This window comes from Arvicola amphibius, chromosome 3 (assembly GCF_903992535.2).
Source record: "Arvicola amphibius chromosome 3, mArvAmp1.2, whole genome shotgun sequence".
Taxonomy (NCBI): domain Eukaryota; kingdom Metazoa; phylum Chordata; class Mammalia; order Rodentia; family Cricetidae; genus Arvicola; species Arvicola amphibius.
The window spans coordinates 105,459,477-105,470,823 of NC_052049.1; the positions used below are offsets into that span (position 1 = coordinate 105,459,477).

General features: G+C 40.4%; 1 protein-coding gene across 1 annotated transcript; it reads left to right on the forward strand.

Moving 5' to 3' along the window:
• The first annotated feature begins 9,417 nt into the window (after positions 1-9,417).
• LOC119809791 (olfactory receptor 145) lies at positions 9,418-10,368 on the forward strand. The gene has a single exon (XM_038322920.1). It carries the CDS (start codon positions 9,436-9,438, stop codon positions 10,366-10,368), a length of 933 nt encoding a protein of 310 aa, XP_038178848.1. The 5' UTR covers positions 9,418-9,435.
• Positions 10,369-11,347: the final 979 nt, after the last annotated feature.

Here is an 11,347-nt window from a genome sequence, read left to right on the forward strand (position 1 = left end):
ATAAGGACCTTATGTTTTATTAATACAAAGCTGCTTATTAAATATTGATATCTGATCCTAAAGTCTATCCATTATGGTGTTTATTTCTCCATTTACAGATGACATCACTGTGATCTAAATTCACTCAGAAAATGAAAGAGGTGATTAGAATATGGGGTATTTGCTGCAAAGCCTTCCAGGACAGCCACTGACATTTGCCTTCTCCAATACATCTCTATTTTAAAAAAACTGATTAATTGAGTTCTTGATTATTTGTTTATTTCTTCATTGTTTAAGAATTTCATGCATGTATATAATGTGTTTTGATCATATTAAACCCTTACTGTCCCTCCAATTCCTCCCTGACTCTTTCCCCAACCCCTCTCCCAACTTCATGTTCTCTGTATCTCTGAGCCCAGTCAGGTTTGTCTCTATGTGCATGGGATTAGGGTCATCCACTGGAATGTGGGCAACTTTGCAGGAGCCACATTCCTTAATGGAGTGGATTCTCCCTACCCCTGGCAGCCTTCAACTACCAAAGCTCTTTAGCTGGGATGGGGGTTGGGATTCCATGACCTCCTCCCCATCTATGGGGAATGTTGATTGCTTTCTTCTTGTGACAGTCATGTGCATGCAGCCACAAATTCTGAGAGTCTATGCGTACAACCCTGATACAACCAGAAAACATTGTTTAGCAGCAATCCTCCCCTATCCTTGTCTCTTACAATCTTTGCTCCCCCTTACCTACAATGTTTTCTGAGCCATAAAGGGAGGGTTACTGTAAGGGGAGACTGCTTATTCATTTCCTGGCTGCCCAAGTCACTTAGGAAATCACAAAGAAACTATGTTAATTACAACACTGTGTAGCCTATTAGCTCAGCTTTCTTATTAACTAACTCTTACATCTTAAATTAACCCATTTCTATTAACCTATGTGTCACCACGAGGCTGTGGCTTACTGGTAAGGATCTGGCAAAGCTACATAGCATCTCTCTGACTCTGCCTTCTTCTCTTCTCTATCACTGCTTGGAATTCATGCCTTGCTCTATTCTGCCCGGCCATAGGCCCAAAGCATCTTCTTTATTAACCAATGGCAGTAAAACATATTCAAAACATACAGAGGAATATCCCACATCAGGGTACAGATGTCTCATTTAGGGATGGGTAGTTTATATTTACACATTCTCTGTAGTCTGACCAGCTATGAGTCACTGTAATCACCATCTACTATACAAAGAAGTTTCTTTCATGAGATATGAGGACTGCTCTAATAGAGCTGACCAGTTTGAAGGCAGCTTGATACTATGTCCCTTTATCAAAATAGTAGCAGGAGATTCCCCCTTAGTGCCAATAAACTTCCCAGTATGGGGTCTTGGCCAGGTTTATACTGTCAGGACTGAGTTCCAGCCTGTGTAGTGGGTTGCAAATCGAACCAGAAAGCATTTGGTTATCTTGTAACATTCATGTGCCATTGCATCAATAGGCGTATCTTTTCAGATTGGTCATTATTTGTAGCGTGTAGGATTTAGAGGTGGGTAAGACTGCTGATGATTTTCACTTATCAGTATCTTGTACAGCATCTTCTGGCACTTTAAAACTTAGCTGCTAGAGAGAAAGCTGCCAGCCTGATTTCTTCATGTCCTCTATGACACAAGGATGTGACATTTTCAGTATTAACAAATAACCATCAAGTTATGGTGGATAAACAAGAACAATGTCAATAGCAGCCTGTTTTGTTTTGGGGTAGTCTATGGAACACCCTCTGATATCTTGGAGGCTAGTATCCTACACTGGACATTTTATCTGATATGATGTCAGAGATAAGCATTGTTCCTCTATATAAAGTAACTCTGTTTAAACACAACACACACACACACACACACACACACACACACACACACACACACACACAGAGACTTAAGGGAAGCTTCTAAAATAGTAAGTTTCCACATGGATTTTTCGAACATCCTTAGTTTTCTCTATCTGTTTTCTGCCCCCTCCTCTGTTCTGTCCTCCTAGACACCTTTCCATTACCTACCCGCATTATCCCATTCTTGCCCTTATTCCATCTTTTCTCCCTTAAAATTCCCTCATGGCCCTTTTCTAGTTTTCTGACTTTTACAAGTACTTCATGCTAATCACACACATCTAAAGATTCAAAGCTATGATCCACATTTTTTTTTGTTTGTTTTTCGAGACAGGGTTTCTCTGTAGCTTTGGAGCCTGTCCTGGAACTAGCTCTTGTAGACCAGGCTGGTCTCGAACTCACAGAGATCCGCCTGCCTCTGCCTCCCGAGTGCTGGGATTAAAGGCGTGCGCCACCACCGCCCGGCTATGATCCACATTTGAGAAAGAACATGTGGTGTTTGTATTTAGGGTCTCGCTTACCTTATTCAGAATGCTTTTCCCTAGATCCTTCCATTCACATGAAAACTTCATAGTCTTTGAGAAATTTATACATGTATATAAACTTTCTAATTACTCTCCGCTCTCACCCTTTCTCTTTCCCATCCAGTCAGCTCTCCCCCGCCTACTTGTCCCCTTCCCATGTCCATGTCTTCTTGTTTTGTTTTTTGGTCCAATGATTTTAACCAGGGATGTTTTGTGACCACAGTATGAACTATCCATTAAAGCCACAGTTTCTGTCTCCTCTTGTGTAATGTGTGTTTATTTTTTTCCACACTTAGTGGCTTCTGTAATCCCTTCTAATATATGTCTTAATATTTTCTCCCAAATGCCTTTACTAAAAGCCTTTTAAAATTCCACTGTTCAAATTAAAAAATTTAAAGTATGGCATTTATAATTTTTGAGGTAATATTAGATGTAACATTATATATTTATTATTGTATAAAATTAATAATTATAATATTATAACTTTATCTATATATTTGATTGGTAATGATCAAATCAGCATGGTTTGCCTTTTAATTTCTTCTAACACCATTGTTTGTGTGTTGGGTCTTTGTGCATATTGGATTTTTTTCATATGCTCATGATTTACTTTGAACACCTGGGCATTGAGTCTAAATTCTGTCTTCTTTCTCTTTGTGATTGCATTTATTGTAGCTTCTGGAATCGAGGATTTAGTCACTTCTAACAGTTAACTTCTGCTCTAGCTTCATTCTTCCCTCGTGACCGTGATTGCAGCAAATACCATGGCTTCTCCACCCCAGCAAATGGCATTCTAAACTGAAAAGCTGGGCATCTTTGGCTCACAGAAGTGTTCTTGTGCAGAGCAGGGCAACAATAGAACCTACTTAATACTATTATAACAAAATCTCTGAAGTAATATATGTAAAGCACTCACTATAGTTCCCACCCAACACACAGTCAGCTTATAAAATAAATGAATTCTATTTTTAGTGTTCTTGAATCCATCAGATGATTTTATCTTTTTATTTTATATATGCATCACAATTATGATGCTTAGACTGGTGCTTTAAGGAGTTGAAGACAATAAAAGTAAACAGAAACTGGGAAAGCAACAGTAACCGACCTACAGCTTCCCATAATTTGCTATCTTGAGCTAAAGCAGACTTCTTGCTATCTTTACACTCTGGGAAGTTCAGTGGCTTAGGAAACTTTCTGTGATCACCCTTGTTGTGTGGGGATTTATGTTCTTGAGGTGACTTTCTCAGACTAGAAGTTAATGCATATGCTTCAGAGATGTTGGGTTACCTTTTCATGCATCATATAGATAATGACACAATAGAATGTAACAGAAAAATAGAAGTAAATAAGGATGCATTGTACAGCAATCCCTGTTCTTGAAAGAAGAGCGATCTGCAACAAAAGGGACGGTTAAGAATAGTTCTTCCTACACTGCTTTCTGCTTGGGCTTCATCTGCTCCTTAGGGAACATGACTTTAGTGAGCCCCTGTTGAGCGGATTTGGAGACATAGTTCCCATGGCAACAGACTTCAAAGTGACATAAATCCAGAAGCACTTTGCTTGCTTGTTCTGTCATCCCAAGAAGAATCCCCTGTGGTACCAGGAGAAATGTCAATTTTTAATGAAGTCTGAGTGGGTTGTCTGTGCTCCAAGGAGTCCTTTCCTATGGGGCTCATTTCTGGCTGATAATAATAGTTTATTTTCTTTAATTGTGAGTTAACAACAATGAGACTGAGAGCAGAATTGGGATTTATCGCAATTACCAGGACAGTGACATATTTCTAAGTGTAAGGTTTACACTCCAGGTCTCTTGTTACTGAGAGCTTACTGAAAGAAATTTCATTGAAACATTCTAAAAATATTTATTTTGCCTGCATGTATGCATGTGCACCATGAACATGCCTGGTTCTGATGGAGATCAGAAGAGAGTATTAGATTCCTTGGAACTATAGTGGCACATGCTTGTGAGCTATCATGTGTGTGCTGGAAATCGAACTCCAGGCTTTTGTAAGGGCAGTCAGTACTCTTAACCATTGAAGCATCTCTTCAGTCTGTCCTGAAATGTATTTCACAGTGAGCACTGATATACATACAAACATCATCCATCACTCATACCTAACATCCATGACTGATATAAAAGTTTCAACTAGCTTGGTAAATGGAGTACAAGCAGCTGTATTAGACAAAAATGACTAGAACAGGGTGTGGAATGTGAATGACTCCCAACAAGCTTTAAGATTATTGGGAGTCAGGCTGGCCTAGGTATTTTTCTGAGGCCTGGATGTATGGAGAAAGAACTTAGTTTCTTGTCTAAAATGAGAAACATGTTTGGAAAGGCCTGTAATGACCCAAGGCCAGGGCCTTTGGGGAACTGAGGTTTTGGATCATGGGAGCTTGACTTTCCTTAGCCCTTTGCAGGTTATCAGTCCTAAGGCTTTTGAGCACCTGGTCTGTAGTGCATGTGAGACATCCTGTGTTCTCTGTGTGCAACATTCCTCCCTGAAAACTGCATAGCAGATACTGTACTTCTTAAAAAATGTGATTGCATCAGCTCGTACAAAACTTCCTGATCTCAAATTTTCCTATCTTATCCCTCTCTTTAATTCTCGTTCCCTATGTCTCCTCCTCAGGAACTTGTCAATGATGAATGACCTGCTAGTCCAGGTCAAGTAAGAATGTGTTGATAGGTTTGTGAGAACCTTCTAGAGAACTGACATGGACAAAGAGTGAAAGACAGAGCACACACTTAACCTGTGAGGGTTTGAAGAACTTTTGTTGAACCTAGAAGTAGATACATAAAAAAGAAGATGTGAGGCTGGAAGGGGGATCTTACTTGATTTCGTGATTTAGGATTTGTGGGATGATTGAGCATGGAGTTTTGGGAAATATGGTATTGATGGTGGGGTAGGAAACAAGGAGAGGAATAAAACAGTGACAGACCATGATACTGTCTGAGGATTCAGCTATATGGGAGAGATGAGTTTAGCTAAAGATTTTTTCTTTTCATCTTTTTTCATTCTTTGATAATTTCCTAAGTATATCCTGAGCTTTTACCCAGTCCCTCATCCCTCTTGTCTGCTGAAATGTCTCTTCTTTCCAGAAACCCTCATCCTAATTTGATGTCCTTGTAACGACCCACTGAGTTGAATTATGGTTGCTTGAATGAGCAGAAGGTTATTTCCTGGATAAAGCACTGACTAAACAAGCACTGCTTCAAAGCTCCTCATATATCCCCCATTTTTCCTTTTTTTCCTCAGCTCCCGATTACCTCTTTCAAGCCACATAACTTTCAGCAAGACTTATTCTCTCATTCCACCCCTAAATTATATACATTTTATTTTTGTTTCTGCATATATTTAGAACATTCAGCAAGAACATTTATCCATGCACCAGCCACTCTGCTGAGCTCTTCCATTTTCTTGATCTAATTTGGCCCTCACAAAACCTACAATTATCACCTTTATTCCCATTTTGCAGATGGGGAGATTGAAAATCAGTCATTACGTCATTACAGAACATCTGTACCAGCAAGTCATATTTTGCATTTATTCCTAATGGTAAAAAGTGAACGAGCTTACTTGACTTCCATCAGTTCATGGAGGGGTCCACTATTGCAATGAACAGAATGACTCAATGGCAGTAATAGTTATGAGTGGAGCTGTTGTATGCTTGGTGATTAAGTGCATAGAACTTTTTGAGTTAGTTTCCATTAGTAAGCTGATAATGATTTGGTGAGTTCCTGCAGCATTCTGATGTTTGAGAGGTTATGCTCAAGATACAGTCTCTAGAATATGAAATTCCAGGTAACTGATAAATGCAGTTGCTCATATTTGATTTTCTGACATGGGATCAAACTGCTCTTGGTGAGGCAGTAGCCTCCCAACTCAGATACGGAAACTAATACTTTGTTGAGAACGGCTTCTATACCACTGTAAGAACAAAAATATATGCTGGAGACAGAAATGTGTGGTGTAGGTAGTTTATTTTTTAGAAAAGATCCGGGGTAAAATGAATGAAAGGGGAGAGGAGGGAAAGTCAATGCAAATATGTTACCTTAACGGGAGTCTTTGAGATACTAAAAAAATGTGTGGATCATTAGAAAAACAGAAGGACATTTAACCTTCATTGGTATTTGGCAATAACTACAATGCCATGTTGGGTTATTACATACATTTCATTTTGTAGCTACAGACACCCATGGCAGAAAGTAGGAGATAAGTGGTACAGTCAAGAAACAATGTTCTTTGGCCGTACCTGGACATAGTTGTTGCCACAGGAATTATACATCACTTGACCAAACATGATAGGTTGAGTAAGAGGAGGGGGGAATGCATAGGTCTAGTGCAGAGCACTGCATGATGGGGCCTAAACCCAGGGCTTGGAACAATGTTCAGAGTAGAGGGTGGAGGGACCACAGCTATTAGGCAGGGTCAACATCATAAAATTATAGTATTCCAAAAAAAATATAGAAAGTTATTATGTTTCACTTACCAAGAACTTGTTCTAAAAGTTCCAAATTTCTTATCTTATTGCTGGGTTCCTCAATTAATAAATTATATCTGAATTAAAAGTTACAAACACGTGAAGTGCTTTCCATCAAATCACAGATATTGAATACACCATTAAATTAACTGATCTCCCTCAGCATAATCTAACAAGCTCACTGCATTGCTCAGTATGGTCCATGGAGTCACATCTTCTATATTGTTATTGTGGTATTCAAGTATCTCCCCTGTATGACCCTGGGATGCTATTCCAAGTCTGATGCCCAACTCTGTGCCTAACTTTAAAGGTCATTTAGACTTTTAAGTCCATGTAACTGCAGATGTTAGAGATCCATATTTTAATTTTTTTCTGAAAATATAGAATTCGGTTAGGGATCCCTGGCTAATTGCCCAGACTAACTGCCAACAAGTGGCGAAGTCTAAGAGAAATGTTGATTACAAACTCTCACCCCTGAGGATTCTGATTTATTATGTTTGTATTGGAGGAACAGAATTCACATTTTAAATGAAAAGTGTAATTATATAATTGTGCAGCTAGGGTAACATGATATTTTAAAATGCTGCTTTAAATTGATGAGGTCCTAAGAGTGAGATTGGACTGTCTTTAAACTCAAACAAGGCTCAGAGAGCCTTGGGCACTGAAGAGGCAAATTCTGTCACAGGAGAAGAATTAGGAAAAGAGCAAAGGAAGAGGGCCAGGACAGTGAATGTCTGACAGAGGGGAGGGAGCCAGGCCACAGCACTCTCTCCCGCTAGGTAAGCAGTTTTGGAAAAACTCTTAATAACTAATGGCGATATTCACTAATACCAAGCTCAATTCCGAAAGATGCAAGCTGGCTTCTGCCACGGCTTGGTGTTCTCCAGCTCCCTTGAGGAACTGAAATGTAAGCAGTCTGTTGAACACCGTCAGCCGAACCAGCACAGCTCTTTATTTTTACCCTTTCTGAACCGTATCATATAACTAGTCAGATATCAAATCATAATGGCCAAGACATGTCAGATTTTGAAATAAAGGATCTCACTTTCTATGTTTCACTATTTCCCATTGGGAGATATTAAAAGTAATTTTGACACTACATTTAGAGTAAGGTGGACCTAGGTTTAATGTGGTTCCCATAGCTTAATATCTGGAAAATTAGTTTATATCTAAAGTCAGGTTGATAAATGCAGCACATATGATTCAAGGGTGAAGAAAAATGTACCACTGTGTGTGCGTGCACATGTGTTTGCATACACAGGCATACACCCGCACACACACACACACACACACACACACACACAGAAACACACACACAATGGTATTAGATTCTATCATGATGGGTTAGAATAAAATGATTAAAACGGTTTGTTAATATGCACTAAATAGTGTGTAGTGAACTTTTTTCAGTCCTTTACATAGTAATGAATAGATGTTAAATGAACACTCCCCCGCACCCCACACACAAACACACAAAGGGTCTTCTTCCAGACTGGCTTCAAACTCACTAGGTAAATGGGCAAAACACTGGATCCCCCTCCCCACCCCTCCTCTTCATCCTGCCTCATACTTCCCAGCTGTAGGATTACAGGCAAGCACAACCAAGCCTGGTTTTTGTTGAACTAGGTATTAAATCCAGAGGGCTTCATGTATGTGAAGCAAACACTTATCAACCAAGTTGCATTCTCAGCTCCTCAATAAATATTTTTGTTATCAAAAGCCCATTAAATTATTATCAAGGGTATAAGCAAATTGTTCTTCTTTTTAAAAAGTTAATATCCATCGAAAAACAAGCAAAGAAAACGTTAATATCCAGTGCTGTGTTGTGAACCCCCAGGGAATCTCAGGCTTCCTGCATTAATCAGGTCCCAGGTCTCCAAACCCAGAATACAATGGCTCCGCTTCCAGGAAAGCCTAAGAAGAACCTTAGGGAAGAGCTCTTCTTTGCAGATGTTGTTCCCAAACAGTGAGCTCTGGCATGCCCCCTTGCAAAGGAAGCGGAGGTGTCTGTTTTTAGCCTGTCTCTGAGTTAGCTCTGCAGCCTCTCTGAGCAAGGAGGATAAGTGCTTAGCTAGGCAAAAGGCACGGTCCTGACCACTGGCGCTGAAGGAGGGTGAGTGACTGGATCTGAATGAACCTTTGAATGATTTCTAAAACTCTGAGAAAAACTCCATCGCTATTCTGTTCTGGCCAGGAGAACTGTTAGCTGGACACCTCGGAAAAAGGCTGGCTTCAGCCTCTGAGAGCTCTTCCCAGAGACTGGCACACCTTTGTAAACTTGAACAGAAGAAACTGGAGTTAGAGGGGGCACAAGAGCACAACCGAATTAAAGACTAGAGAGTCCCCTGTACCGGTACTCTGGGGTCCTTTCTGGCCTCACTGGCCCTTGTGTCTTCCTTGAGGAACCATCGTGTGGAACTGCTACCGCACAGGAGCCAGAAACCAGACTCTGCAGAAGTTCAGAATCTGTGCTTATGCAATTCTCTAGACCCCCAGGAGGCGACAGGGAGGGCAGCAGTGTCCTCTGTCTCCCCCTACAATGACCCTTTTCTCTTGTTTCTGTCTCAGCAGGAAGTCTTGAGGATGGCAGCTGAGAATGCCTCTTTGCCAGAGTTCATCCTTGCAGGCCTGACAGATCAGCCAGGACTCCGCCTGCCCCTCTTCTTCCTGTTTCTAGGTTTCTACATGGTCACCGTAGTGGGTAACCTGGGCTTGATCACTCTAATAGGGCTGAACTCTCATTTACACACCCCGATGTACTTTTTCCTCTTCAACTTGTCTTTCATAGATTTCTGCTATTCCACTGTTATCACCCCCAAAATGCTGGTGAGTTTTGTCTCGAAGAAAAACGTCATCTCCTACCCTGGGTGTATGACTCAGCTCTTTTTCTTTCTTTTCTTTGTTGTCTCTGAGTCCTTCATTCTGTCAGCAATGGCATATGACAGGTATGTCGCCATCTGTAATCCTCTGATGTACACCGTGACCATGTCTCCCCAGGTGTGCTTACTCCTTCTGCTAGGTGTATATGTCATGGGATTTTCTGGAGCCATGGCCCACACAGCATTCATGGTGAGACTGACCTTCTGTGCTGACAGCCTTATCAACCACTACATGTGTGACATCCTTCCTCTTCTGGAACGCTCTTGCACCAGCACCTATGTGAATGAGCTAGTAGTTTTCATTGTTGTGGGCATTGATATTGGGGTACCCACAATCACCATCTTCATTTCATACTCTCTCATCCTCTCTAGTATCCTCCGCATCAGCTCCACAGAGGGCAGGTCTAAAGCCTTCAGCACCTGCAGCTCCCACATTATTGCAGTTTCCCTTTTTTTTGGGTCAGGAGCATTCATGTATCTCAAACCTTCTTCCCTTTTGCCTATGAACCAGGGGAAAGTGTCCTCCTTGTTTTACACCATAGTGGTACCCATGCTCAATCCATTAATCTATAGTTTGAGGAATAAGGATGTCAAAGTTGCTCTGAAAAAGACATTGAAGAAAAGTTCGTTTTCCTAAGAATGGGGAAACATTTTGAAGAGTCATTCCATTCCCCTTTCATATCTGATTGGGTAACCATGTGTTACACACAGGAAAATTTCATTCTTTCCTGGATGAATGAGTTTGTCTTTTCCATTAGAAAGGTTCATTAGAAGATTCTTAAAGCTGCAGAGTGCTTTTTTGAGGGTCACACAAATCAATTTTTCTTATTATGAGAGTGGATGCAGATTTATGTCCCTTCCTGGAATGTGTGTGTGTCAGTTTCTTAGCATAACAGCGGCTACCACAGGTTCTATGTGTCTCAAACTGTTTGCTCTCTTTTATGGCTTAACTTTCTTCCTCTCTCAGGCCACGGAACACTTCATTTCAAATGAAGTGAGCTGGTCTAGGATGTTGAAGTCTGATTGTGACTGTAGAAATTTTATGCAACGTTTAAGAGCTAATTTTAAATAGAACTTTTTTTTTTTTTTTTTTTTTGCTAGAAGGTAGGAGGTTTAGGATTTTGTTGAGATGGCCTTGGTTAAATGGACAGAAAAGTTCTTGAGGCATATTACAGAGTTCAGAGGAAGTGTATTACGACATAGAGAGTAGCAGCATGACAGCTCCTGAGACAGTGATGTGGACTCAGATGGTCCAGGGTTTGGGAATGACGCTGCCTAGAAGAACTTACAGAAAATGTTAAGCTTCCGAAGGATGGGTGTTTTATTTTTTAGGAAATAAGGCCCTCTGTATGCCAGGCTGGTCTCAAATTCACTGTGTAGTGAGACTGACTTTGAATTCTTGATCTTCATGCCTCTGCCTCCCAAGAACTAGGATTACAGGCTTGCACCACCATCCTCAGTTCAGTAAAAGAATCTGTATATTTTTCACACAAATTAATTTTATTATTTTAATATTACATTTGTAAAGTTAGCATGAAGAAGTGTGCAGCTCAGGGTTATTGATTAAGAACCTAGAGAATATTTTAGAAGCATACAACTGTGTTACACGTCAAACC

Bases quoted from the DNA above. Each gene is read 5' to 3' on its own strand.
- LOC119809791 (XM_038322920.1), top strand. From the start codon at position 9,436: ATGGCAGCTGAGAATGCCTCTTTGCCAGAGTTCATCCTTGCAGGCCTG.